The sequence below is a fragment of the Podarcis gaigeae genome, assembly GCF_964106915.1.
Source record: "Podarcis gaigeae genome assembly, chromosome: 7".
NCBI lineage: Eukaryota > Metazoa > Chordata > Lepidosauria > Squamata > Lacertidae > Podarcis > Podarcis gaigeae.
In genome coordinates, this window is record NC_139683.1 from 41,045,552 (window position 1) to 41,072,708 (window position 27,157).

The 27,157-nt window shown below is 43.7% G+C and overlaps 1 protein-coding gene and 1 long non-coding RNA gene across 3 annotated transcripts in view; one reads left to right on the plus strand and one right to left on the minus strand.

The window, feature by feature from the left end:
* Positions 1–24,331, plus strand: part of PRKDC (protein kinase, DNA-activated, catalytic subunit) — a 91,270-nt gene extending 66,939 nt beyond the window's left edge. Inside the window, exons 69-86 of the mRNA XM_083747488.1 lie at positions 2,493–2,682; positions 2,869–3,043; positions 3,174–3,364; positions 4,681–4,861; positions 6,162–6,322; positions 6,784–6,995; positions 8,350–8,437; positions 8,632–8,775; positions 9,462–9,666; positions 12,410–12,477; positions 12,743–12,963; positions 13,873–13,965; positions 15,627–15,719; positions 16,707–16,778; positions 17,073–17,274; positions 20,211–20,399; positions 21,861–22,000; positions 22,924–24,331. Coding sequence (XP_083603614.1) covers positions 2,493–2,682; positions 2,869–3,043; positions 3,174–3,364; positions 4,681–4,861; positions 6,162–6,322; positions 6,784–6,995; positions 8,350–8,437; positions 8,632–8,775; positions 9,462–9,666; positions 12,410–12,477; positions 12,743–12,963; positions 13,873–13,965; positions 15,627–15,719; positions 16,707–16,778; positions 17,073–17,274; positions 20,211–20,399; positions 21,861–22,000; positions 22,924–23,128 — 2,830 coding nt within the window. The 3' untranslated portion in view covers positions 23,129–24,331. The remainder of the gene's footprint in view (positions 1–2,492; positions 2,683–2,868; positions 3,044–3,173; positions 3,365–4,680; positions 4,862–6,161; positions 6,323–6,783; positions 6,996–8,349; positions 8,438–8,631; positions 8,776–9,461; positions 9,667–12,409; positions 12,478–12,742; positions 12,964–13,872; positions 13,966–15,626; positions 15,720–16,706; positions 16,779–17,072; positions 17,275–20,210; positions 20,400–21,860; positions 22,001–22,923) is intronic.
* Positions 6,203–13,989, minus strand: LOC310848714. 2 transcript variants are annotated; one of them, XR_014566529.1, is made up of 4 exons: positions 13,852–13,989; positions 13,714–13,763; positions 12,700–12,906; positions 6,203–6,338 (listed from the first exon to the last, which is right to left on the minus strand). It is a non-coding gene; the product is annotated as an uncharacterized lncRNA (long non-coding RNA). The 2 variants fall into 2 exon arrangements; XR_014566530.1 differs by lacking the exon at positions 6,203–6,338 and adding an exon at positions 9,542–9,712.
* Positions 24,332–27,157: the final 2,826 nt, after the last annotated feature.

A 27,157-nucleotide genomic window follows, 5' to 3' on the forward strand; every position in this document is an offset into this window, starting at 1 on the left:
GTGTCTCTCCAGCCAACTCATGCCCAATACTATAGGCGTGTCAGACAGGTGGGTGACATTGAAGCTAATGACTTCTCGGTGATCTCCAATCCGCATCACCATGGGAGGTGTCTGTTGCACAACTTGCCCTCCTAGCAATTTCCTGCCATCCACCGTGACTACGTTCAGAGGCGTTGTGGCGGGCAGAAGCGCTATGCGATGCTGCTTGACGAATTGCATCCCCACGAAATCGGCGTTGCTCCCCGAATCGATCGTGAGGGGCACTTCTAGGGTGGTCCCATTTGGCAACTGAAGTGTTGCAGTGAGCTGCACCGCTGGCTTGGGTGGTAAAGGGTCTGTGGGTTGCAAAGACGCTGGGGACTGTTCTACAGATTCGCCTGGCTGAGCCCCAGCAATTCTGCTTCCAGCCAGGCATTGTCGTTTCCCTGAGGTTCCTCTTCCTGGATCACTTCTGCAGCTACCGTCGCTAAGGCTGCAGTGTGTTTCTGGAGCCTCTGGGGGCACTCTTTCGCCATGTGCAGTGCACTGTCGCAGATGTAACACTTCCTGGTCCCTCTAGGAGGCTTCGCCTTTACTGCACCGGAAGCTGGGGCTCTGGCTGTTGCTTGAGCCTTAGCACCACCAAGTTCCATCGGCTCCTCCCCCTGCCTCCCCAGCGGCGAGGGATGTGACTGACTGAACTCCCTGGGGATGAAAGAAGACGTCCTCGCTGGTGGACGCACCTGACGTTCTTCCTCATTGTGCCAAGGACGTCCCTCGTGACGTATCCCAATCGCCAGAGCCCTCTGCACCACCTCCTCCAGGGTCTGAGGTCTGTCTCCCCTGGCAAGTTCGTCCTTTATGGGACCGCTGAGACCCTCCCAGAACAAATCCCTCACAGGTGTGCAGTCTTTCTCCCAGCGTAACGCAGTCAGTAAAGCAAAAAATCTGGAATGGTACTGACGCACAGTGGCTTTGCCTTGCCGCAGTCCAAATATCTCCCTGCGTGCAAGATCCAAATCTACGGTTGACTGGAAGCAGGCATCCATCGCTTTAATGAATTCATCAGAATCGCGGCGGGCAGGGCCATCTTCACGCCACAAATTGCGCAACCAGTCTCTGGCCGGCCCATGCAAGTGAGAAACAATAAACCCCACTTTCTCCTCCTCATCTTTAAAGTCATGACAAAGCAAGTGCAATGCATACAAAACGTCTGCTCTGAAACTGGGGTAGTGCTTCAGGTTCCCATCGAAGTGGGTGACTAGGCTGCCCCCCGCCTTCCAAGTCCAATGCCCTCTGATCTGGACCCTGGGAACCCTTCCCTGTTTGCACGCTCCCACCTTGTTTGCAGGTCCTGGCAGCGCTTCTCCATTTCGTCATGCTTCTTCTGAGACGCAAGGACTGCAGCGGTGAGTTCGGAAACTGTAGTTCGCAGTGCTGTCAGCTGATCCTCCGCACTCATGGCTGTCACCGTTTGTGAGCTTTGCAAAAAAAAAATTTTGCGTTCTTTGGGAGGGGACTTACTGTCAGCGCCACCCGAGGTCCCAGCTCACAAGAGACCAAAATCCAGTCCAAGTTATATACAAAAGGTTTTATTGAAGAACATTGTTGTCGTTACATCCAAGCTCCGTGGCTCAGCATCTGTTACCCTTAGATGTTAGAAGTCCCCTCTGAGTCAGTCCCGCCCCTGTACCAGCTTAAGAGGCTTGTACTGCTCCACCTTTTCCTCTCTTTCCTTTTCCGCAGGGTCTTCCTGCCCCCCTGTGCTCCCTCCCTCCGGGACTCCCCCGAGGCTGAGTCTTCTGCCGCCTGCTCCCCCCTCCTTCGTGCTTTGGGACCAGGCTCCTCCTCAGGGCTCTCCTCATTTCCGCGCGCCTCCACATTTGAACTTGGCGCGCGTACGTTGCCTCTGACCTTCCTTTCGACCGTTACGCTACTCTCGGTACTACACTCCTCCCCTTCCAGCAGGACGTTTTGCTCCGAACTCCTTCCCCTCTCTGCTCCCTGTTCTGCTCTTTCTGACACACTGGCAACTCCACCCCCTTCACTCCGTTCCGACGGAGAGGCCGGTCCCGATCTCCAGCCCCCACTGGGGATTCCCCCTTCGTTCCCCTGCTTCTGACTGCCTCCCTCTCTACTGCCCCTTGGCCTGACCAGGGGGGCTCCCTTTTGGGAATCCTCGGATTCACTTGACGGACTCACTGACAACCTCGGGTCGTCGTCGTCCTCTTCCTCGTCGCCCTGGGACCCCTCCCCCTCGCTCTCTGTCCCTGAAACCCTGACAACTGTCTACAACTATTTCTGTAATTAATCATTTCTGTTGATAGACAGTCATGACAGTTCAAGGATGGGTTTTGCATGTTATATACCCACAACATTCAGTTGTTTATTTAATTCATATTCCTTCTCTTCCAACTTTTCATATAGAAAAAGAAGAGTAAGGACTGAAATGTCTTCTGTGGTTCCAGTTCTGTTTCTGTCAACGTTATATTATTTTCCTTATGTTTCTGCAGATGTTTCTTTCTTGACAAAATTGAGGAGAGACTTCCTAAAACGAGTCTGGAAGACAGTATAGAAATGGATGGAGGGGGAGATGCTAGTTTCAAAATGGAAGTGGACCATGAGGATGAAGATATACACTCACTGATTAGAAACTGCAAATTTACCATGAAAATGAAAATGATAGAGAGTGCCAGGAAACAGGTGCCTATGTCCTGTTTAGCAGCCCTTAATCCATTATAAAAACATAAAAAGTAGATTTGGATAATGCATGCTTCTATTTCCCTTTTCTTACCTTCATATTGAATAGATTTGCCTTTCCTCCATATCCTTTGCTGTTTTTTACTGATGTTTCTCTCCACACACCCTCCCTTTGAAATGTTAATGCAGAACAGCTTCTCGGTAGCCATGAAACTTCTGAAGGACCTGCATGCAGATTCTAAGACAAGAGAAGACTGGCTTGTGAGATGGAACCACAGCTATTGTCGCTTCAGCCACAGCCGAAGCCAAAGCCAGAGTAGTCCTGAACAAATACTTACAGTACTCAAAACCACCTCCCTTCTAGGTATGTGTTTCATGAAGGGGTCTACTATGCATAATGCAATCGTGCTTGGTTAAGAGAGGATCTTAACTGTGCTTTCTGCATATATCATATTTGTAACAGAGTGTCGGTTTTACATTCTTTGGTCCAACAGATGAGGATAAATTGGGCAGCTTGAGCAGCAGTGCCTTAACCTACCGCAACCAAAACCACCTCCTGGGTACCACTTTCCACATCATGGCCAGTGCCCTTTGCAAGGATCCAGGGTGTCTTGACCAAATCGAGGAAGAGAAAGCTAAAAAGCTCTTAGTGCTTTCAGGAGAAAAGCCTGATAATATTGAAAAGGTAAGTTCTTTTTCTCTCAGAATTGCTAAACAAGTGACTGAAGGTACAACTTGATTTTCTTCTTTCTTGCCCTAATCAATTATCTCAGAGGTTTTCAACCTTTTTGGGTCCACGGCTCCCTTGACCACTACATTCTTTCTGCAGCACGCCTGTGGGGCTCAGGAGCCCAGTTATGTCACCCCTTGCCGGCAGAGCTGGCAGCCTCTCATGCTTTTTCAAACACCCTCCCTTGTGGAGTCTTCCCTCAGCCTCCTCTCCTCTCCCCTCTCCTTAGGAGTCCTCTGGGCAGCTGCAGCTGCCACCTCTGGTCTCTGAGCTGCCTCCCTACCCCAGGAGCATGGGAAGCACCCCTGGCCAGCCCCAGAGGCAGCGTTCAGCTGGGGAGCTTGTCACTAGAGCTGTTGCAACAAACAGCTGTGCAAGCCTTTAACAGGCAGAGATGCAAGAGGGCATCAGAGGAATGGAGGGAATGAAAGAGAAATGAAAGAGGCCAGTCTTGCCCGCAGCACCCCTGACCATCATTCAAGGCACCCCAGGGTGCCACAGCACACGGGTTGAAAACCACTGGATTATATCATATCTATTATATAATAATAAAATGTTATAGTGATTTCAGTGGAACTTACTAATTCCATGCCACGAAATCCTCTTACTGGTTTCTGGATGGCACTCTCTGCACCAGTGAACTTTATGTTGCACTGGTTCATCTTAAGGCTTCTGCCTCACCATACCTGTAGCGGGAATAGGCAGGGACTTGCAGGGATGACATTTCTCCTGTGCTCTCCGTCTTCCTCCTCCTTGCTGTTCCTAGCAGTAGCCAGATGCCATTAAGAATCTCACAAATGCAGCACAGTGGTTGCCATCACATCTTGTAGCAATGAATCTCTGTAAGTTAATTTTTGCATTGCATGAAACGGTATTTTCCAGTTGTACATACTTTAATTACTATCAACTGATTTTATTTACTGGCCCAAGTTCTAGGTCTGGCAGCAGCAGGAGGGCACACTTCCACAGCCCAAGGTTTTTTGGGGGCGTGGGGGGGGGTTGAGGAATGTGCTCTGGCCATGAACAGTTCTGTATCACACTTTTTAAGCTGTTCCTGCTTTCCTTCTTTGAACCTTTTCTTTCCTCCTGCCTCCTATTTCTGTGCCCGTGCCTTAGTATCTGTCTACCTTAAAAACACTTTGTAGTCTTGATTTAAGAAATCATTTATAATCTTGTTGCCTTAACATGCTTTTATTTGGTTCTAAATTTAAGTGCCCACTTCTGTGACTCTTGAACTTGATTCTGGGATTTCTGATTTGTTGTAATTTCAGGTTATAGCAGGTTTGAATAAGAGGGCGTTCCAATGCTTCAGCAAGGCTGCAAGGAAAGCTGAAGAAGAGGTACAGTCCATCTCATCTGAACACATAGATACAAAGGGTGTCATAGATGCTTATATGACATTGGCTAATTTCTGTGACAGTCATCTCCGGAAGGAAGAAGAAAGCTCAGCAGGTGAGATAAAAGAGGGGTTGTTCATGCCAGTTATGCAGCTATGACAAAGATAGATTGGTGGGTGGGTATATATTTAAGGCCACAGTGATGCATTCTTCTTGGACAGTTAAATCTACCCCAGTTGAACGTTTTGATAATGATGAGAGCTAGTATATCTAACATCAGGTTGGATTTTAGTTTTCATGTTTGTTCTGGTAAGGTACATTTCATCCCTTTCCACAATGATCTGTTCCTACAAATGTTTTCCCTAACCAAAACAGAAGTAAAATCAACTCATGGTGGTTTTACATCATCAGAAAATAACACATTATTCACCTATCAATTCTAAAATATAGACACTTTTACTCTTGCAAGATTGAATATATTGCCCTCCGCTGTACTTGAGAGACGATTCCAAACGAAAAATGATTATGTCCCTGTGGAAATGCCAGTACTGAATCGGTGGCACATGCCCTTCTGGCTTGCACTCTTTATAAAGACTTGAGGAATGAGGTTATCACCCCTCTTTTATTGTCCATTCCGGGTCGCCCAGCCATTGCCACAGTGTCCTTTCTCTTGGCAGATCAAGATGAGCAGGTGATAGCAAAGGTTGCAAGGTTTTGATGCTGGGGCAATTAGAATAAGATCTACTATTTGACTACTGATTCAAAACCCTAAAATGTATTTTATATAATTGACTTTTTATTTCTATTCTTTGTATATCATATTGTTGTTTTATTGCTATGGCCGATGGCTGATGCAAATAAAGATTCATTCATTCATTCATTCATTCATTCACATGCTATTCAATCTTATATAAAAAAAATTATTTGGAATATTTATAAACCACTAAACATTATAAAAACCATAGTGGTATACAACAATAAAACAATACAACTAAAACAAGTAAAAACTGATAAAATAGTTATTTAAAAAACAACAATGAGATACTGCCAATTGAGCCCTGAGATAGTTACAAAAACAACAGGTTACAATTAAAGAAATGGATTTAGCATATACTGTGCTCCAAAGTGCTAGATGCCCCCAAACCATCAGTTTTGTAAACTTCATTCTGGCCAACCATCAATATTGATGAGTCCCGAGGTTATTGTCTCATGGAGAGAATGTTATAATACCCACATATGCAAAATGCTTAGAGCAGTGAGCTGCATTATCACAGACTAAATGTCTGAAAGAGGCCAAACAGAGTTAGCTGTTGTTTTTAAATATATAGGCTTTGACAAGGTACTTCATTGAAATACAGTTTTTCATTGAACTTTGCAAACTATGGCTTTCTGTTTGTCTTCTTGTGTCTTGTCAGATATAAATGCTGTGGATTTGCAGGCATTTCCAGCCATTGTGGTGGAGAAAGTCATCAAAGCTCTAAAACTGAATTCTGAAGAAGCCAGGTTGAAATTTCCCAGGCTGTTGCAAATTGTAGAAAAGTACCCAACAGAGACTTTGGGCCTCATGGCACAAGAGGTGAGCCTTCCCTTCCCTGTGGGCAAACAAAAATATAAGGTTGGTTTTGATATGACATAAAATTATTCAGGGTAGTAAAAATAAGAAGGGATTGCAAAGAGCTTTGAAATGATCTCTCCAAACTGGGTGAGTGGGCAGTAAAATGGTGCAAATGCAGTTCAGTGTAAGGAAGTGTAAAACTGCTTTAGCAGCTGAACACAAGATTTACTTTTTTTTTATTCCCAGTTTAGTTATGAATTCTTGTTTATTTCTGTGTTAACGTTCTTGGAAATGTGCTGTAATGTGCTTTGGCAAAGTCAACACTTGATGCAATTTTGATATCATCCATGCACACTACCAGACGAAAGTTACAAGAGGGTAAATGCTGCATTTTATTCTGTTCGTTCAGCTGAGATGGATAGAAAAAATGTGTATTGTTTGCTTTTTGCCACCTTCACATACATTACATGTTTTTTAAACAGATTTCCTCAGTACCCTGTTGGCAGTTCATTGGCTGGATCAGCCAGTTGATGGCGATGCTTGACAAGGAGGAAGCAATTGCCGTACAACATGCAGTGGAAGAAATTGCCAACAACTACCCACAGGCCTTAGTATATCCTTTCATGATCAGCAGTGAGAGCTTCTCTTTCCAGGAAACTGTCGTGGGCCATAGGAATAAGGAGTTTGTAGCAAGGTGAGGATGTTGAGCGATACATTTTTGGAAGCAAATAATCTTTATTGCTGGTAACAAGAAATTATACATTCCAAAAAGCACATACACCGGTCACAAGTTTACAGTATAGTACATTTTAAATTGAAGCGTTGGAAGTAGGCATTGTATCTTAAGAAATATAGGCGTTTCCCTTTTCTGCACTTCCTTAGCTGTTAAAGAGTTCCAATTTTGTAACATACTTCTCAGCAAAATTAAAAGTAACAACTGTTTTTATTTTCCTCCTCTTCTGTTGGGTGGTGTCCAATGCTTGCTTTCTACTGAGAGAAAGCCTCCGACTGTGGAATGGTAAAGGGAGGCAATTTTCAGCGATGCTTCTTTTCCCCTGCAGCCCCCCCCCACTCCCTCCAATATGTTCTGGAGAATCCCTCCACCCTCTGGAGCAAATTTTGAGAGGGATAGGTGGCAAGGCAGAGCAGGAATTGCTATAAATAGCTTCCTGCCCCTATTCCACCAGTTGGTGTGTTTTCTGTCAGTAGAAGGAAAGCCTTGGATGCCACTTGGTCAGTCATTATGAAGCTTGCTTCTGGTGCTTGTGCATGAGACATCCAGTCCCACTTAATTTGCTGAGGGAGCTGTTCTAAGTTATTGCAGGCTATCAATTAGATTCACATGTTTTGTTTCATGCTTGCTCAGAGGAGCATGCTTGCTTTTGCTTCTCTACTGCTTAGCAGCACGATGGAAATGGGGAGGAACCTTGCCTAGCCAATAAAAGTCTGGATCACATATTCCCACTGCCTAGGCCGGGGGGTGGGGGACATTTAACCCATTTTTACCTAAATTACCAGGAAGGACGCAGGTGGCGCTGTGGTCTAAACCACTGAGCCTAGGGCTTGCCGATCAGAAGGTCCGCGGTTCGAATCCCTATGATGGGGTGAGCTCCTGTTGTTTGGTCCCAGTTCCTGCCAACCGAGCAGTTCGAAAGCACGCCAAAGTGCAAGTAGAGAAATAGGTACCGCTCTGGCGGGAAGGTAAATGGCGTTTCTGTGTGCTGTTCTGGTTTCTCCAGAAGCGGCTTAGTCATTCTGGCCACATGACCCAGAAAAACTATCTGCAGACAAACATCGGCTCCCTCAGCCAGTAAAGCGAGATGAGCACCGCAACCCCAGTCGTTTGCGACTGGAGGGGTCCTTTTTACCTAAATACCTCATCAAGTACACTCACCAGTAAGTGATAAATATTCTGTTTTAGTATTGCAGTTTAAGAAAGCTTCTTTGGTGTTTTATGGAGGAATTGAGCTATATTATCTATCCACAAAGCAGAAGAGAATGCTTCTGTAGTTATATTTCCTCTTCCCTTTGTGATTTATTCTTTATAGGTTGAAGAACAAATTGGACAGAGGAGGAGTGGTGCAAGGTTTTGTCCATGCCCTCGAGCAGCTGTCCAACCCTGCAATGCTCTTCAAGGTACAATGACTGAATTCTTCATACTCTGAGGGGATGTGTGATGTTTAAATGCATGCATGTGCTTTTTGAGTGTTGAGGGCACACCTGAATAATTATTGAAGCAGCCCGGTTTCCATTAGTAGCTGCTATGTTTTAACTTTTGTCCTTTGGTTGGATGCGAGAAGTGGTAAAGTGGTGTTATTCTGGATTCACAGGATTGGACTGAAGATGTTAGAAATGAGCTGGGGAAAACTAAGAAGAGTAAAAATAACATCCAGGAGTTGTATGATGGAATGTTCCAGAATCTGGGAAATTTACAGGCTCCAGGTCTCGGGTTGTACAGAAAGAAGTTCATTCAGGCATGTATTAATTATAGCACGTTTGGTTGAATGTTTTACATGTATAGCAGGAAAGTTAAAATATAATATGGAAAACCTGAATTAAATAATTGCATTTTATTATGGCCCTGAACATGCCTTGCACATCTGTATAGGCTTCAGAAATGGATGTTGTAGTTAAGTGTATTATTTGCCACCACAGTCCTTGACCCTTTGTGTCATGGAACATTAGCAAGAATTAAAACAGTTCTAAAGGAGTGCAATCTGTGGTTCGTAAGATCAGGAATATGGTTTCCAGTTCTAGCCCAAGTATAGCCACTGGTACTTTTGTTCTACTACAGAGATGTAACTGGTACTACTGAGTGGAGAGGAGTTGTCCTTCATCTGCATTCACAACTTCTGTAGGTTTTCTGGGTTTATCCATAGGAACAGCTGAGACATATGTAAGTCAGTGCTGACCAGAGCTTAGTAAGAATTGTGGTTCTACCAATTTGAGATACTAGTAGCTAGCTGCTATGTTATAGGCATTGCATAGGAGTATGTCAAACACCTGCCTGTGATAGGGTGCAAGAGAAATTTAATAAGTTATGGCATTTCACCAAGTGGTATTTCCTCCTCATTCAGCTATATCAAGTGATAAACTAGTTTAAGTACTTTGGCTGTTAACAAGAGTGACAAATTATTGTGTGATTAAATTTCTGCTTCAGAAATTTGGGAAGGAATTTGACAAACACTTTGGGAAAGGAGGTTCCAAGCTGCTAAATATGACAGACAAGGACTTCAACAGTATTGTGGAGCCTCTTTTATTAAAGATGAGAGATTGTCAAAAAGAACCTGGAAATCTGAAGGAGTGCTCAACTTGGATGAGTGACTTCAAACCAGAATTCTTGAGGACTGAGCTGGAAGTTCCTGGTAAGCTATGGTTTCAGTTGGTAATCTGGAGAATATTCTTCCATTGCTAAATGAAATAATGGTTATTAAAGTTCATTTTCGTTTAATACACTGCATAGTTAAGACCTACAGAGTGACTATCTATTCTTAAAAGTAGATAAACTTTTATTCTTTGGCAGATACTTTCTGACCATTATGACTTCTTTTAAGCAACTTTTGCAGGATGTAACATTTATTTAGGAGTTCCGCCCAAATGTATTACCAAAATCTAATAGCTCACGTTAAAATAAACACATACTGTATTTTTCGCTCTATAGGACGCACCTTGTTTTAGAGGGGGAGAACAAGAAAAAAAATTCTCCCCCTCTCTGCTCAGCGCCCCTTCAGCGAAGCGGCAGGAGAAACGGAGCCCCTTCCATTTCTCCTCACGCTTCGCTGAAGGGGCACTGCGCAGCTCTCCTTCTCTGCTGAAGGCAGGAGAGTCTTGCTCTCCTGGCTTCAGCAAAAGGAACCCAAAGCCTCCAGAGCGCAGCGCGAGTTCCCGCTGTGCTCCAGAAGCTTCACGTTCCTTTTGCTGAAGCCAGGGGAGTCTATCCCTGAAGCCTGGAGCAATGCAAAGCCTCTGAAGTGTGGAGGGAGCGCTCCCTCTGCGCTTCGGAGGCTTCGCGTTGCTATCACTGAAGCCAAGGAGCCTGCATTCGCTCCATAGGATGCACACACATTTCCCCTTAATTTTTGGAAGGGGGAAAGTGTGTCCTATAGAGCGAAAAATACAGTACCAATTGCAATGAATGATTGTGGTTGGATTTTATTTTAAAACCTGTAGTGGATCTAAGAGCCACAAAGTTAATATGTCTTGCTGGTGACGCGTCTGAAGCACAGAATATGTGGGCTTCTGTGCGAGACACTTTTGCTCCTTATTTGCCACTGTTCAGGACCAAGTGCCACAGTCTTTTCTAAAAGAAAGGAAACTGAGCTGGGGGTTGTTCCCTGAAACCAGTCTTTGTCCTGCCTCCTCTGAGTCTGACATGGTTAGCAGGGCTGATAACCAGCCAATTATTTTGAGGGCAGTTTTGCTGTCATGATCAGGATTGTTAGAATAATGTTGGGATCACACCCAGCAAAAACAAGATCATGAGAAGAGTCTCTTAGCCACAGGAATTTTCTGCCAGTATACAGTGGTGCCCCGCAAGACGAACGCCTCGCAAAACGAAAAACTCGCAAGACGAAAGAGTTTTCCGTTTTTGAGTCGTTCCGCAAGACGAATTTCCCTATGGGCTTGCTTCGCAAGAAGAAAGCCCATAGGGAAATCTCCGGGGACCTCTTTTAAATGCTGGCGGTGGGGAGCAAAGCCTTTCGCTCCCCTCCGGCCTTCAGAAGAGGTCCAGGAAGGCCGGCGGGGAGCCGAAAGGCTTTGCTCACCACCGCCAGCATTTTAAAAGTGGTCCGGGATAGCAGGGAATTGCGCTGTGCTTTCCCGCTATCCCGGACCGCTTTTAAAATGCTGGCCGTCGGGAGCAAAGACTTTCGCCCACCGCGAGCCTTCAGAAGAGGTCCCGGACCTCTTCTGAAGGCCGGCGGGGGGCGAAAGTCTTTGCTCCCCCCCCCGCCAACCTTCCTGGGACAGCGGAGACTTCTCCGCTGTCCCGGGCAATCTTAAAATGCTGGCGGGCAGCAGCGAACCCTTCGCTGCCGTCCCCCAGCATTTTAAAAGCCCCCGAGACAGCGGAGACTTCTCCGCTGTCCCGGGGCGATCTTAACATGCTGGCAGGGGGCAGCGAAGCTTTCCAGGACCTCTTCTGAAGGCCGGTGGAGGGCGAAAGTCTTTGCTCCCCCCCACCTGCCTTCAAAAGCCGTTGGGATAGCGGAGAAACGGCAGAGAAGTCTCCGCTGTCCCGGGGACTTTTAAAATGCTGGGGGACGGCAGCGAACGCTTCGCTGCCGCCCGCCAGCATTTTAAAATCGCCCCGGGACAGCGGAGGCTTCGCTGCTGCCCGCCAGCATTTTAAAATCCACTGTCCCGGGGGCTTTTAAAATGCTGGCGGTCGATAGCAAAGCCCTCCTGTCCCCGGAGCTTGCGGGGCGGGAGGTGGGGAGAAGGGCTTTTCTTCCCACCGCCAGCCTTCAGAACAGCCTTCTGAAGGCTGGCGGTGTGAAAAAAAGCCCTTGTCCCCCCCCCCCAGCCTTCAGAAGAGGTCGGGGGACAGACTGTCCCCGGACCTGGTCTGAAGGCGGTTTCCATAGGAACGCATTGATTGATTTTCTATGCATTCCTATGGGAAACTGTGCTTCGCAAGACGAAAAACTCGCAAGACGAAAAAACTTGCGGAACGAATTAATTTCGTCTTGCGAGGCACCACTGTAATGTTTCTACCTTACTCAGCAATTGTGGATAGGGTGGAGGGCATGCTGACCAGGACAGGAGGTCAAGGGACAGATTTTTGCTTTTTTTAATCCTTCCCTCAGTTGGAACCAGTGGGGGGGGGGGAATTAACCATGCCTACCACAGCTTGGGGCCTCTTAAAGGGGCCTTGCATCCAAGACTTCCTGCAATCTGGCTCCAGAATGCCCCATTCTACAGGATACAGATATCAAAAACACCACCAGCTTTACACCCATGGAACTCTCTGCAGCTGATTTCCCCCCCCCCCAGTGGTAAAGGGGCACTTTCCCCTCCATCCACTGGATCAGTAGGCTAGGAATGCACTGTTAATCGCATAAATGTTTGAAAGCTCAATTAAAGCATTACATTTTATTTATTCAGGTCAATATGATGGTAAAGGAAAACCATTGCCAGAATATCATGCACAAATTTCTGGATTTGATGAGAGGGTATGTTACTATATTAATGTGCATATTTTTTCATGTGTCTATTGAAAGGTAAAGGTACACTTACGGATATATTAGTAAGTGTGCACTGTGCACATAAACAGATATCACCCACATCTGGTGAAATTTTATACCTATAGTAACTTTTTTCTGCATTCTCACACTGCAGAGATGCAGATGGACTTTCTCCTATAACGTAATTTATATATTGCAATGTTTTCTCACCCTTTCTTGAGTGAAAACCTTTCCTCACCCCATTTTGTCCAAGATAAAAGTTATGGAGTCCATCCGGAAACCAAAGCGTATAATTATCAGAGGTAGCGATGAGCGGGAATATCCCTTTCTTGTGAAGGGAGGAGAGGATCTCCGGCAAGACCAGCGCATTGAGCAGCTCTTTGATGTTATGAACACCATCCTTTCAAGAGATGCTGCCTGCAGCCAAAGAAACATGAAATTAAAAACTTACCAAGTTATACCAATGACTACCAGGTGGGCGCTTCCTGACCTCCTTCACATATAGTACAGTGGTACCTCGGGTTTCATACGCTTCAGGTTACAGACTCTGCTAACCCAGAAATAGTGCTTCAGGTTAAGAAATTTGCTTCAGGATGATAACAGAAATCGTGCTCCGGTGGTGCGGCAGCAGCAGGAGGCCCCATTAGCTAAAGTGGTGCTTCAGGTTAAGAACAGTTTCAGGTTAAGTACGGACCTCCGGAACGAATTAAGTACTTAACCCGAGGTACCACTGTATATGTGCTCCAGTCTTTGTTGCATGAATTAGGGGGAGAAATGCCTTTACAGCAGGCCCACCATATAAGGAGAACCTTGGAACATCTTTTGTAGGGTTGCTCAACACTAGTAATTGCAAACTGGCAATTTTTCGGCAAAATTTTTCTGTGTTGCTTGTTTAACTGCAAGGTTTTCTTTGTCTTCCCGTGAACTCATAATTTTAAACACGTGAGATATCTCAAAGAGCAGGCTGTGCATCTTTGCACTACCCAACCATCTTCCTTGACCGTTTCCTATGCATGGTTTGTCTGAACCTATGGTCAGAACATAGGGAAGATTTATCTATAGAGAAACAGTAACAACCAGGTAAATCCATGCATCAGAGCAATAAAGGAAGCAGCAGCATTAGATGCCTATCATAATGTTTAGCTGGTACTTTATACCGCTTTACAAATGGATGCATATAATTTGCTTGAGTGAAGCAGACTTTCCCCCCAAACTCTTGCTTACCTTTTTAATTCTTGTGTGAATTACATTTTAATACACTTTAAGTAGTGAAGCTAAAAACAAAAGAAAAGTGTCCACTAGTTTGCATCCTCTACATTTTTACCCCTTTATTAAATAATAATTTTCTGTGTTTGTTGTTACCTTGGCTATATTTTCTTTCAGACTAGGGCTGATTGAGTGGCTTGAGAATACCTGCACTTTAAAGGAGTTCCTTCTGAAGAACATGTCTGAACAGGAAAAAAACGATTATAACAGGTAATGAAGGTGCATAAATCTGTTTCTTGGATGTTAATGGCATTCTTTGGAGATAGCAGAAGAATTGTGACAATATCCATAGGAACAATTGGCATTAATCATCAGACGTCAAAGTACTTCCTATCTTAGATTAATAATTGGCAGCTATTTGTTTAACGGGTGACACTTCACCTCTGACCTACATTTTCTGTCTGCTTCTTTAAACAAACAGCATGTATCACCCATGGCTTCTTCATCATTTTCTTATCAACAGATTGTTTTTTACAAGCAAAGGATTTTTTTAAATGTTAGTTTGAATTAGGAAGTGAACTTCAGTCAGAATGGAGAGTAGTATAAATGCATGTTCAGCATTGAAATCAATTGAAATGGATTATAATTCCTGTGATGGAGAATAAGGAGAATCTGGAGAGCCACAATTCTTACTTGCCATTGTGACCAGAAACCATATCCAAAGCCTGTTCTGATCTTGAGACTAACTTGTACTCACATGAGCAAACCCTATAATGTTGAAAACAAACCAGTAAGTGTAGTGACAGGCAGTGACTTCAGAGGGGGAATTGTGGCTGTTTGATTCTTCCTCTGTCCTGCTGTTGCTACGCTGCTCCAGAACTAAACCATGGTTTGGCTTAACATTATGTGTGCACCCAGGCTTGTGGTTTGTCTTCTCCAAACAAATCATGAGCTGTCAAATCAAGAACAAGCTTCGGTTTTTACAGATCATGGTTTGTTGAGAGTGAGACAAACCACAGCTTAGCTCTAGATAGCAGTAAGCAGTAAGAATGGGAGAAGATGAAACTTTATCTTTGTGTGAACACTAGATTCTAGAAGTGAACTTTGCCTTGGAAGCAGAACATGTTTCGCTTCCTGTTGAGTGTGTTTCATTTGTAAAATTGAGTCCCCTGCTGGTATGGGAAAGCAGTTTAAGAATGTTTTGGTTTAAGAATGGACTTCCGGAACAGATTAAGTTCATAAACCAAAGTACCACTGTGTTGAAATTAAGGAGCATAGTTAAGTTAGTTCCATTATATTTCAGTGAGTCTGCTCTGAGTACGTGAGTTAAATACCACTCAGTATTCAAAGAGAATACTGATAAACATAACAATCATGTAGAAAGTACTAATATTCAGAAACTATTTCTTAGCTAGTAAAGCAAATTATAAGTTATTCTTTACAAGTTTACACTTTTAAGGAGGTAGTTGTGGAATGAATTGAATTAACAGTGAGTGCTTTAAATGTATTGTGCCTCATTTGGAGTGTTTTTCACTGAGGAAGAACTTGCCAGTGTGTTCAATGCTGAAGAATCGGTTCATAAAGCTGTAGCAGCTGTATGCTACTTGAAAGAAGACAGAAGGAAATGACAAAGCTTGCTTAACGTGGTCAAAAATGTGTTCTGCAAGTCAGGAACTTGTGTAATACTAGTGTGCCTATTGAAATAGAAATTTGCTATAAACAAACATTTAGGACAAAATATAGTAGACTCAGTACTTCCTAGGAGCTCGTTCTTCAATGATGCTTGGAAAACAGCATCTCCCTAAGTGCACTTTCAGAAATGGTTTGATACATTAATTGCTCTTTAACAGCACAGTACCCCAATGCTTGTGGTGTTCCTTTCAGGTAATATAGAAGTAAATTACTTGCTTCCCCCCCCCCTTTTTATTCAGCTACAAGGGTCCTCGTTCTGATTATACTGACTGGCTGTCCAAGATGGCAGAGAAGAATACAAGCCCTGTTGCACGCTACACATACATGTACAAGTGAGTCTTAGAAATAATTGTTACCCATTTATCTCTCAGTGGCTTGTGATATCATCAACCATGCTATCCTTCAACAGCTGTCCAAGTCAGGGGTGGGTGGCACCAGTTCCACCAATTCTATGATGTGAGGCCCTTCATTTGCCTCCTCCACGAGAGGTCTGGAGGGTGGCAACACTAGAGCAAGCCTTTTCTGCAGTGGCTCCCTGCTTGTGGAATTCTCTCCCCAAGGAGGGTTGCCCGGCCCCTGTGTTACATATCTTTAGCTACCAGGCAAAAACATTCTTCTTTCCCCAGGCCCTTTGGCCAACTAAACAATCCATGGCCTTTTAAACTGTGTGTGTGGATTATTTTGTTTTTGTTTGTCACAAAGTTTTGTATTTTTGTGCTTTTATATTGTAACCCCACCCTATGTTCCTTGGATAAGGGTGGTATAGAAATTCGAAATTATGGTGATCATTAAGTTTCTTCCCTTACTAATGTGGCAGAGAGATTCTGATTGTGCTGCTGGCTACTGACTCATGTCCACAGAAAAACTGGGAGTTACAAACCCACTTCTTCCTTTTTTTAAAAAATAATAATAATTCTGCAGTGATTGCATGCACATACTGGTGCCCCTTCCCCATTCCTGCATTGGCTTGAAGAAGCCAGTTCTTACAGAAAACATTTCTCAGGGCACCAACGCTAAAGGGCAATATCAAATGGTGTTGACCTGCTTGCATAACATATCGGCTTGCACAAACAGGAAATTCCTTTCTGCAGTCTCCCTCCACCCAACCTACTCCGGAACCCACCAAAGCAGGTGGACATGCAGCTCTGCCAGGTCTGCTGCTACCATGCCGTGCCCACCATCTCTGCTTGGGAATATAAGAGCATATGGCCGGTCCAAAATGTTCAATTCAACCTAAGGGGGGGAGGAACAGTTGTCTCTGCTTGAGTCCCATTTTCTAATTATGTGGTTATAATTGTCATTGCTTTGCTCACTTCTAGGAGAGCTGATCGTAAAGAAACAGTGATGTCTTTCCATCGCCGAGAGAACCGTGTTCCTGAAGACCTGTTAAGGTGTGTTCTTGTGTAATATGGGTTTCAAAATAGTACCGAGGATTAATGTTGCTGAATGGCCTGCAATTCCTATTAACAACAAAACAAAACACCAACCCTCTCTTTGGGCCCTTCAAACTTCAGCCTGTACCACACTGATAATCATCTAGCCCCTTCTCCAGTTTCCGATTATTAGCATGTGGGTGGAACAGTGAGGAAGATGGGCAGCTCTTTGTTCTGAATTCATAATGTTTCCTTTTCTTAGAAACAACTGAAGCCAATCTTACTATGTATAAATATATTGCTTTTCTTAAGGAGGGCCTTTGTTAAGATGAGTACAACACCGGAGGCCTTGCTATCTCTGCGATCCCATTTCGCCAGCTCCCATGCGTTGATGTGCATCAGCCACTGGATTCTTGGTATTGGAGACAGACACTTATCCAACTTCATGATCAGCATGGAGACAGGTGGCATGGTGGGAATAGACTTTGGACATGCGTTCGGTTCTGCCACACAGGTATTCTCCTTTTCAAACTTTTTTTTGGAATATTAAATTGAATGGAATGCTAATAGGTCAGGGGGACTGTAAAGATTCAGAATCGCTCTTGCTTCCTCTTTGGGATATTTGTTTATTTTGCTTGTTAGTCAGGTGGAGCAGGATCTTGCATGATACTGCCTGTCCCCCCACCCCACGTTTTGAACCTTGCACACTACTTAATGACACTTTCTGGTTTTCTTCAAAGTCTTTATTAGGCGCTACAGATATAGACCATCTTAAAACATCCCTATGCAAAATTTTAAAAATATATACAAAGAAGCAGCCACAGAAGATATATATTAATAGAACTTCTTGAGTGTCTTCCTGTTAAATCATGCTATTCATCACTCTAAGAGTTACTGTTGACAGAAACTCAGCCACCCTTGCACCTCCAGGTTAATATCAGACAGGTAGAATCTGATATTTTCATTGTGCCATGATGTTAAATATGTATTTTCCCTCTTTTTGGATAGTTTAAGTACAACCGTACTGGTTGTACAGTGGACAGTAGAAAAGAATATGTTCTACATCTGCAATGTCTGTCATTTCTAGGGATGTTTAAATATCTGCCCCTTAACAAAGGCTAAGGGGAAAACATTTAGTTGGGCTAACATAAATGCACTGTGTTGGGTTGGAACTACCATATTTTTCGCTCCATAGGACACACTTTTTCCCTCTTAAAAACTAAGGGGGAAAGTCTGTGCGTCCTATGGAGCGAATGCAGGGGGGAGGAAGGCAGTAAAAGCCCCCAAGAGCTGCACACAAGCTTCGCGTGGCTCTTGCGGGCTTTTCCCCAGGAGGGAGAAGGGACCGCCGCTCCCCAACCTGTTCTGGGGGCTGGGGATGGGGGAAGCTCGGGCTTCCCCCGCCCCCAGGTCTGGGAGCGGAGGCAAGACTGCCTGAAACCCCCAGAGCGCTGCACTCCGGAGGTTTCAAGCAGCTATCCACAAGCCTTCGGAGAGCAGCGGGACTTCTCGCTGTGCTCAGAAGGCTCACGGATAGCCGTCTGAAGCTGGGAGAGTGGGAGGGGTTGGTGCACACCGATCCCTCTTGCTCTCCAGGCTTTGCTGGAGAGTCGCTGCACAGTTTTCCCTCTCTGCGCAGCGCCCCATTCAGCGAAGCGGGAGGAGAAATGGAAGGGGCGCTGAGCAGAGAGGGGGAGAATATTTTTTTCCTGTTCTCCCCCTCCTATGGTCGGATGCGTCCTATAGAGCGAAAAATACGTACTAGCTTTGATATATACCGTATTTTTCGCTCTATAGGGCGCACCTAGTTTTCAGAAAGGGAAATCAAGGAAAGAAATATGACACACACCCCCAGCTCTGGGAGAAGCGGACAGGCTACACGCAGTCTGTGCGCTTCTCCCAGACCTTCTCCCTGCTATTCCCCCCCCCCATCCCGCACGCGACTCCTTCGGGCTTTTCGACCAGGAGGGAGAAGGGACTAACACGGCCAGTCGGTCCCTTCTCCCTCCTTGGGGAAAAGCCCCCAAGAGCGGCGCGCTCTTTAAAGGCTGTGCGGCTCCTGTGGGCTTTTCGACCCAGCTTGTGGGGCTGGCGCTGGGCGGAAGCGCTGCTTTCCCCCACCGCCAGCCTCAAAACCGGGTCGGGGAGCAGCGCAAAGGTGTTGCGCGCCTTCCCGCTTCCCCCTGAGCTTGTGGGGCTGGCGGTGGGGAGAAGCGCTGCTTTCCCCCACCGCCAACCTCAAAGACCAGACTCTCCTGGATTCAGCGAAAGCAACGCGAAGCCTCCGGAGCGCAGGCTTCGGAGGCTTAGCGTTGCTATAGCTGAAGCCAAGGAGTCTGCATTCGCTCCATAGGATGCACACACATTTCGCCTTAATTTTTGGAGGGGAAAAAGTGTGTCCTCTAGAGCGAAAAATACAGTAAGTGATCCTGTTATTGGCTGTATTTAACCCATAGAACTTGGGGGAGCAGATTTTCTTTACAGCTGACTCAATGTTTTGTTTTTCAATATCCCTTAATCTAATTTAGATATTATAAATATATAGTTCACTAGAATTATACATTAATTTCAAGTTTGTTGATCTTAATACAGAATTAATATTATTGTAACATCTGCCAAATAAAACTCAATATCAAAGGTTACCTCTCCTCAGATATCCCTAACACGAAAGATGTAAAACAAGGTTGTGTTCCTGCCCCTTTCCTCTTTATTTTTATCAGATCTTCCATAGCACATCCAAAAAACAGAATCACATGCCCCCCCCAAATTAACCAAAACCCAGTCCCACTTTTACTGTATGTGGATGAAGTGACCTTATTATCACTGATGAGGATAGATTTGAATTGTCTTTTTCTTCGCTTGTAATATTTTAAAAGTATGCATACTCACCTGGAACATTCATGGAATCGTCCAGCCATTTTTAAGCAAGAGCTTGTTGTCATAGCAGAAGACTGGAAAAATCAAAACATGGGATTCAACTAAGTTTTATTCAAGGAAGACCCACTGAAGTTAATGGCCCTAACTCCCCCCCCCCCATGTTGAAGCATGACAATCTTTTTAAAACAAAAAATAAACAAAACCACCTCTATCACTATAATACAGTATTAGTAAAACCAAGATGGTGAGTATCTGGGTCTCCAATTCATGGTGGCTACAGAATGGATCACCTTAAATTGTTGAGTAAAAAGGAAAGGAGAGCAAGATTTACATGGGCCAAAAACAGAGATGGCAAGCTGAAAGCTGCTGTAAGCTCCCTGAAAAAAAGGCAAGATAAACATATGCTGGTTTCATTAAAAGCAATTTCCCTCAAACATTATACTGAATTCTGCCTCTCCAAAAATGACCTGTATGAAAGAATTATGAATCCTGGTGTATGAAGGAAAAGAGCAATTGTTAGTGGTTGAAAAATACATAAATAATACATAAACTATTAATTTTTCTTGCATGCAGTTTCTGCCAGTGCCAGAGTTGATGCCTTTCCGTTTGACTCGCCAGTTCATTAATTTGATGTTGCCCATGAAGGAATCGGGTCTTCTTTACAATGTGATGGTGCATTCCTTAAGAGCCTACCGTGCAGATCAAGATTTTCTCATTAATACTATGGATGTGTTTGTGAAGGAGCCTTCTTTAGATTGGAAAGTAGGTTCTTTTTTTCATCCTGGTTTGTCTAAACAAAGTAAAGAGGAATGGTTATGTGACTGCTGTAAGGTAGGGGGTAGCCGTTGTCGTGACCACCAGACATAGTTGGACTACAACTCCCATCATTCTTGGCTACAGGCCATGCTAGCTGGGGATGATGGGAACTAGAGTCCAGGAACATTGGCTACCTCTGCTGTAAGGAAAAGAGTGATTTGTAAAACTTCCTATTTGGTACACAGTGATATAGTTGCAGTTTCCCAATGTTAGGTTGCATTGTTGTGTTTGTGGCAGGGAAGGCTTGCCACAAACAGTGCATATGCCAGGAGGATTGAGATGGGAAAGAGAGGAAAGAAAATATGGGTGGGAATACCATTCATGAGAGCAGGGATTTAGGGAGGGAGGAGTCGGATAATGGAAGGAGGAAGAAATAAAGATCTGGCTTAGAAAAGGTAGGGGATGGTTTGAGAAGTGAGCCTGTGGAGGCTTTGCGCAGCTAACCCCGAAGCCTTTGGAACGCAGCGCAAGGTCCCGCTGCGCTCCAAAGGCTTCAGGCGGCTATCCCTGAAGCCTGGAGAGCGAGAGGGGGTCAGTGCTCCAGGCTTCAGCAAAAGCAGCGCATAGCCTCCGTAGCGCTTTGGAGGCTTCGCGTTGCTTTCGCTGAAGCCAAGGAGCCTGCATTCGCTCCACAGGATGCACACACATTTCCCCTTAATTTTTGGAGGTGAAAAAGTGCATCCTATAGAGCGAAAAATATGGTACATGCTTAAGTATTAGCAAAAATGTTGGCTGAAAATTCATGTTTTTAAAGGATTCATTACACAAAGTAGTTTGTAGCACATTAGTCATTTTTAGAAAACACTTCATTCAAGAGTGTGCAGCCTTCCAATACCACCTTACTACTGCCGGAACTCATGAAGTCAGTTCTATTCCATGCCAGCCTGATAAAGTAAGAAATCCAGGCACTCACCCACAGTTCCTTTTGACAGCAGCAGCATCTTTACCATAATCTGGAACAAAGCTAACATGGGAAGGAGCCACGCCATAAGGACTACTCCCATACATCCATGACCTACTATAGCAGCATGGCAAGGGCACACACTGCAGGGTCCCACTGTGAACAATCAAAAGGCCTTCAGAAGGGAGGAATTGCATGACAGTCCTTTGAAGGATCTTATAACAAAATTTTAAAATAAGATCGACTACTACAGTTATCTTTCCATCATTACTCTTCCAGTCAGTTATTAGAAAAGTGTGCACTTTCTGTATTGAAACTCTAAGCAATACTAAAGAACCATAATGCCATTTTCCTATCATTTTTACCATATTCATGCCCCCTCAAATATCTAAATATCAGGCATGTCTGTCATGCCTTGTACTTAATATCATGACTTATGCTGTGATGTATACTGTGAAGACTGCAGTATTGTTTTTCATGATTGGCTATGTGCCATTTCTTTCCAGAATTTTGAATTGAAGCAGCTGAAAAAAGGAGGCACATGGACTAAGGAAATAAACACAGAGGAGATTAATTGGTACCCCATTCAAAAAGTAAATTTTGCAAGAAGAAAATTAGCAGGTGCTAATCCAGCAGTGATTACCAGGTATATGTTTCTCTCAAGCACTTTGAAATGTTCAGCGTGTCGATTTGCTTTCCTAAATGAGGCTGTGTGCAAGCACAGAACTCAAAGTGTGTGATTGAATAGAAACAAAAATGAATAATTGCTGGGGACCTGCAGTAATTATCTAGGTAAATTTGGAAGTTGAGCACCTTGGTGCATTTGCAGAAAGGAAGCCCACATTTTAAAAATTAAAAAATAAAGCATACTTAGCAAGCAGGGTCAATGCTGCAGCCCCATTGTCTGAAGGCAGGGCTGCCAGAAGCCAGGCTTTTTTAAAAACAACAATGGATAAACCAGAAGTTGAACAATAAATACTGAGTAAGGGAAAGCTGACCTGTGCATACAGCTCTTGAGCTAGAGAGAGAGAGAAAAATACCATATTGGCCCAAATATAAGCCACACCTTTAAAATTCAAGGGAGGGGGAGACAATACCCAAATACTGTGGTAACTCTGGTTATGAACTTAATTCGTTCTGGAGGTCCGTTCTTAACCTGAAACCATTCTTAACCTGATGTACCACTTTAGCTAATGGGCCATCCCACCGCCACCGCGTGATTTCTGCTCTCATCCTGGAGCAAAGTTCTTAACCCGAGGTACTACTTCCAGGTTAGCGGAGTCTGTAACCTGAAGTGTTTGTAAGCTGAGTTACCACTGTAAAAGCCGCTCCCTTAAAATTCCGCAAACACTCACACCCATTCCATTTTACCGTATGTCTGTTTCAGCAGCGATTTCGTAAAAGCCAATTTTTGTAAGGTCACGAATTTAAACCACACTTTAACTTTTCACTGTCAGAATTTGGGGGACAAGTGAGGCTTATATTCAGGCCAATATGGTATTGCATCTGAATAGGGAAATTTGGGTACACTGCTTGATTTTAATATCAGTGATTTAATATTTTTTAAAGTGATGAATTACGGCTGGGCCATGAGAAATCAGCTGCCTACAGGGATTATGTTTCTGTGGCACGAGGAAGTAAAGAATATAACATACGAGCCAGAGAACCAGAGGATGGACTTTCAGAAGAAACACAGGTGAAGTGCCTTATAGACCAAGCCAGAGATCCAAATGTCCTTGGCAGAGTTTGGGAAGGATGGGAGCCCTGGATGTGAAAAACAGAATCCTCATCAGTGCCTGTCTGCTAAGATTACCAGAATATTTCAGTTTATCTTGGAAGTGAAGACTGATCTAACTGTGTACTAGTTACAAAGAAGATGGTATTTAATGCACATGAGTCGAAGTTGTGATGTAGCAGAAGAATTTCAATGATATATGCTGACAATTTGTTAATGTCACAGTGTTTGAGGTATTAAATTAGGGAAACTTAAATCATTATGTTTACAGCTCAGTAATTACACATTTAATTGCTGTTGCTTATGAAGGAAAATTTAAAAAAACACTGCCTCCCCAAAACTTAGGAAAAGCCAAAAGAAAAATTAAAGTTGTGACTTTGCTATAGGCAGAAGAGGAATCACAATCTTACGTTCTCTAGTGATTTGCTATTGATGTAAGTAGGCGACTTGCACAATTATTTGTGTTAATTAGTGCAACTTTGTCTGCACCAGATGTGTGGTTCTATAACAGCTAACCTTAAGCTGACATTTGAATATGTGATACCCCAAATAAGCAGCAGTAGTCCTTAGGCAATAAAGAACTATCAACAAATTCGGTATCTCATGAAGATGTTTTCTTTTTGTTGCCAACTTGGCTGTAATTCTAATAATGAAACAGGCAAAGTTACAACTTCTATTGCTCCCAAACTTGGAGAGGGGCAAACTCTGCTTTTGGAAGATTAGGGAATATTTGATACTGAGGCATATTGGTAAAATGTTACTAAACTAAGTCTTCTGTTTACTCTCTCATGACTTCTGTGCATTGTGAAGCACAGCAAAAAAACATTTCTCTCTTAAAAGATATACATTTACTTGGTTTTGCACTGAGGTTTTCTTCAATAGTTCATTAGCAAAGGAAAAGCAAGATGAAAACCTTGGAACAAATATTCTCTGATTAGTGCAATATTTTGAATGAATAGGCATTATTTGACAAACCTATTTAAATTCCATTCATTTCAGAAAATGTTACGATGCAGCTAATACTTCTGTAGCTTCATTTTGTATTTTAAAAACATAAGAATGCAAAAACAGTTTAGAATACATTAATTAGATTGTCCTAAAGCCACTTTTTTAAAAAAGTCTCTCCACTTACAGAGAAATCTCCACAATAATAGAACGGTTCACCTTTTATATATTTGTTATCAATAAAAGTGTCAAGATTGGAAAGTGATGTGAAAGTGTTTTCAATATGACTTCAAACAAGTGTGCTTGCATGTCTGTGTCATTATGTGCATTTCAGAGTCTGAGCAAGACACCTTTTTGCAAAGGCTTTTGGAATAAGCACATCTGTCTGATTTAACCGTTATGGCTTTATTGTGCTATACCAGGGGCATCCAACTCCCAAGAGACTGCGATCTACTCATGGAATAAAAAAAAACTGGCAGCGACCTACCCCTTTTTGTTGGGCTTTTTTTAGGGAGGAAAGTCCCATTTGGGAGTAGTTCAGGTAAAAGTTCTTGAGCTTTTTTGGGGGACCAGAACGACCTATTGGACAACCCTGTACTATATGATTTACTAGGATTGCATGGTTAAGGGTGGACTAAAAATTCTTATAAAGTAAAATAAATGCATTATTGCAAATACAATTTGATAACACACAGGTATGTGATAAGATGCAAACACTCACAAATCAGATATCTGCCTCAGATATCCTTTTGTTCATTCCCTCATCTTACAGAGCACTTTACCCTCCAAGCTTACAGGTCAAAGTTCCAAGTTTATAATTTAACCAAGTCCTTAATTGATAGTCATGTATGCATAGCAGCGTTTTCAATCAGGCAGTCTGGTGGAAATGACATAGCCAGCAATAATTAAGATTTCAAAGGTGGAAGATCTGGTTGTCAAAAGGTTAAAATGTCCAAGGCTACAGTTTAGTTCCCCCACCCTTTGCCTCCCCTGCTCAGTATTACTAGGTTGCTCCCGGTTCCAGCCTCCCCAGCACTGCCTATCATGCTATATACAAATTTCAAACTCATTCTCTTGAGTGCTAGTGGTTATGCAGCCAAAACAGCACCATCCACACACAAGGGCCAAATCTGCAAGGTTAGGGGAAATCTAGTCAAGGCCCCACCCCCGCTTTATGGTGAAATAAGAGAAATGGACACAAGTATTTTAGGTTAATGGGCTAAAAAAGGCCTCTGCAGGAAGTCACACAAGGATTAACAATCTGTAAGGGGAGCTTGCTGGTGCAAATAAACTGGAAGCTTTCCCCTAGGAGTCACCCCACCACCTGGGCATCGGACAGGAACCACACAGCCAGATTCCTTTAATGGAATACCCTTCAAGGGGAGGGGTAGGTGATGGCCACAACCTCCCCTCCAACACACAACGCACTTTCCAATGCCTAACCGCCAAACCTAACGAGGTATGTGAAAAACCAAGTGGCTTTAGCCAATCTGCCAAGTGGAAAAAATTCCTACCAGGACCCTTCAACAGGCAACCAACCGAGGTCCATAGTGAGGTCAGGTGTTGAATGCATGACATTAGAGGGAGGGCGGTCGGGAGATCCGTGCGTGCAGGATCCAAACAGGTGGAGCTCGGGGTAGCTTTAAATGCAGCAAAACCATGCTGAAATGTTGGTCACTAGGAACATGGCTCAGGCTACCTTAATGGGCCCTTTCTTTCAATGGTTCTGACTATTTGCAAACTCTCCTCAAAAAGGGAACAGTGGAAGTACGTCCACACAAGGCAGCATATTTCACAGTGATGTTCTGGAGAATAGAAGACCCAGTGCAAATTGGCAGGTTATTCTGTTAGAATTTAATCCATTTTCATTATTATTGTCTTGCATTGTTACTTCCTACAGTTGGTCAGTTCTTTGAAGACAGCAAAAAATAACATTTGCTGCATGTCAAGCCAGTATTAATCACACTCCTTTCTAACAGGACAATGCATTTTCCAGGCAGAGCAAATGATTAAAGTTTAACTACCTACCTAGCTAAACATTCTCTGCTGCTAACATACATTCCACTATTTCATCCCTACTGCTATGTAAAGTGACAAACCTTTGGGGCCTTTCCAGTGAGGATACTATTTAGTGCTCACAACGACAGTCAGACCAAAGCTTTGGTGTTAAGTGGCTGCAGCAACATTAGCAAAAACACAGTTCCAATAACAACCAAAATGAAACTAATACTCATGAGATAGTAGATGGATGGGGTGGGGGAACCTTTTCCTGACCAGCAATGGATATGTTACTCTTATATACTGATTACTAGGCCCTCCACAATCCTAAGCCAGTGAGCCATGAGAGTTGTACCAAGCTGATGATCAGTTTGATGTTTCCAAACTCAGCCCTACCCTGTCTTTCCTCTGCACTCCCCCAAAACTCTGGCTATGGTAGCTACTGTAGTACTTGTGGATTTCTGAGCTGGCAAGGGAATTTTCAACTACACAAGCATCCCCCACCCCCAACATGAAAGGAGTAGAAATAAAAGGCAAAACCTATAAACTAGGGCTCTTCGCAGACAACCTAATGGTCACAACACCAGACCCCATAAACAGCCACCTTAACCAAAGAACTCAACACATTCGCAATGGTGTTGGGCCTACAGGTGAACTTTACAAAATCTGATGCCATGTGTTTCAACACTATGATCCCTCATATCCAAAAAGAATTCACTGACACCACACACAAAAAACACAACCTTGCTGCACCAAATCCAGATAGTTAGTTAAGGTTCTTGGTTATTTGTACCCCTAACTGTACCTCCACAACTACAACTCCATATGGGGGGAAATTAACAAAGACTTGAATAAATGGAATAAAGCCAACTTCACCCTCTCAGAATACCCATGATCAAATTTTATAACGCAACCAAAAGTAACCTACCTATTCCAAACTCTCCCAATGTGAATTTCCCCAACCCAACTCCGTAAATGGCAGAAAAAAGCTACATTCATTGATCTCACACAAGAAGCCATGAATAATACCCAAATACCTGCATCTCCTCTCCTTAGGAGGAGGAGGAGGAATTCCCAACATAGAACTGTATTACATCGCCAACAATCCCATACAACCTAGTAGAC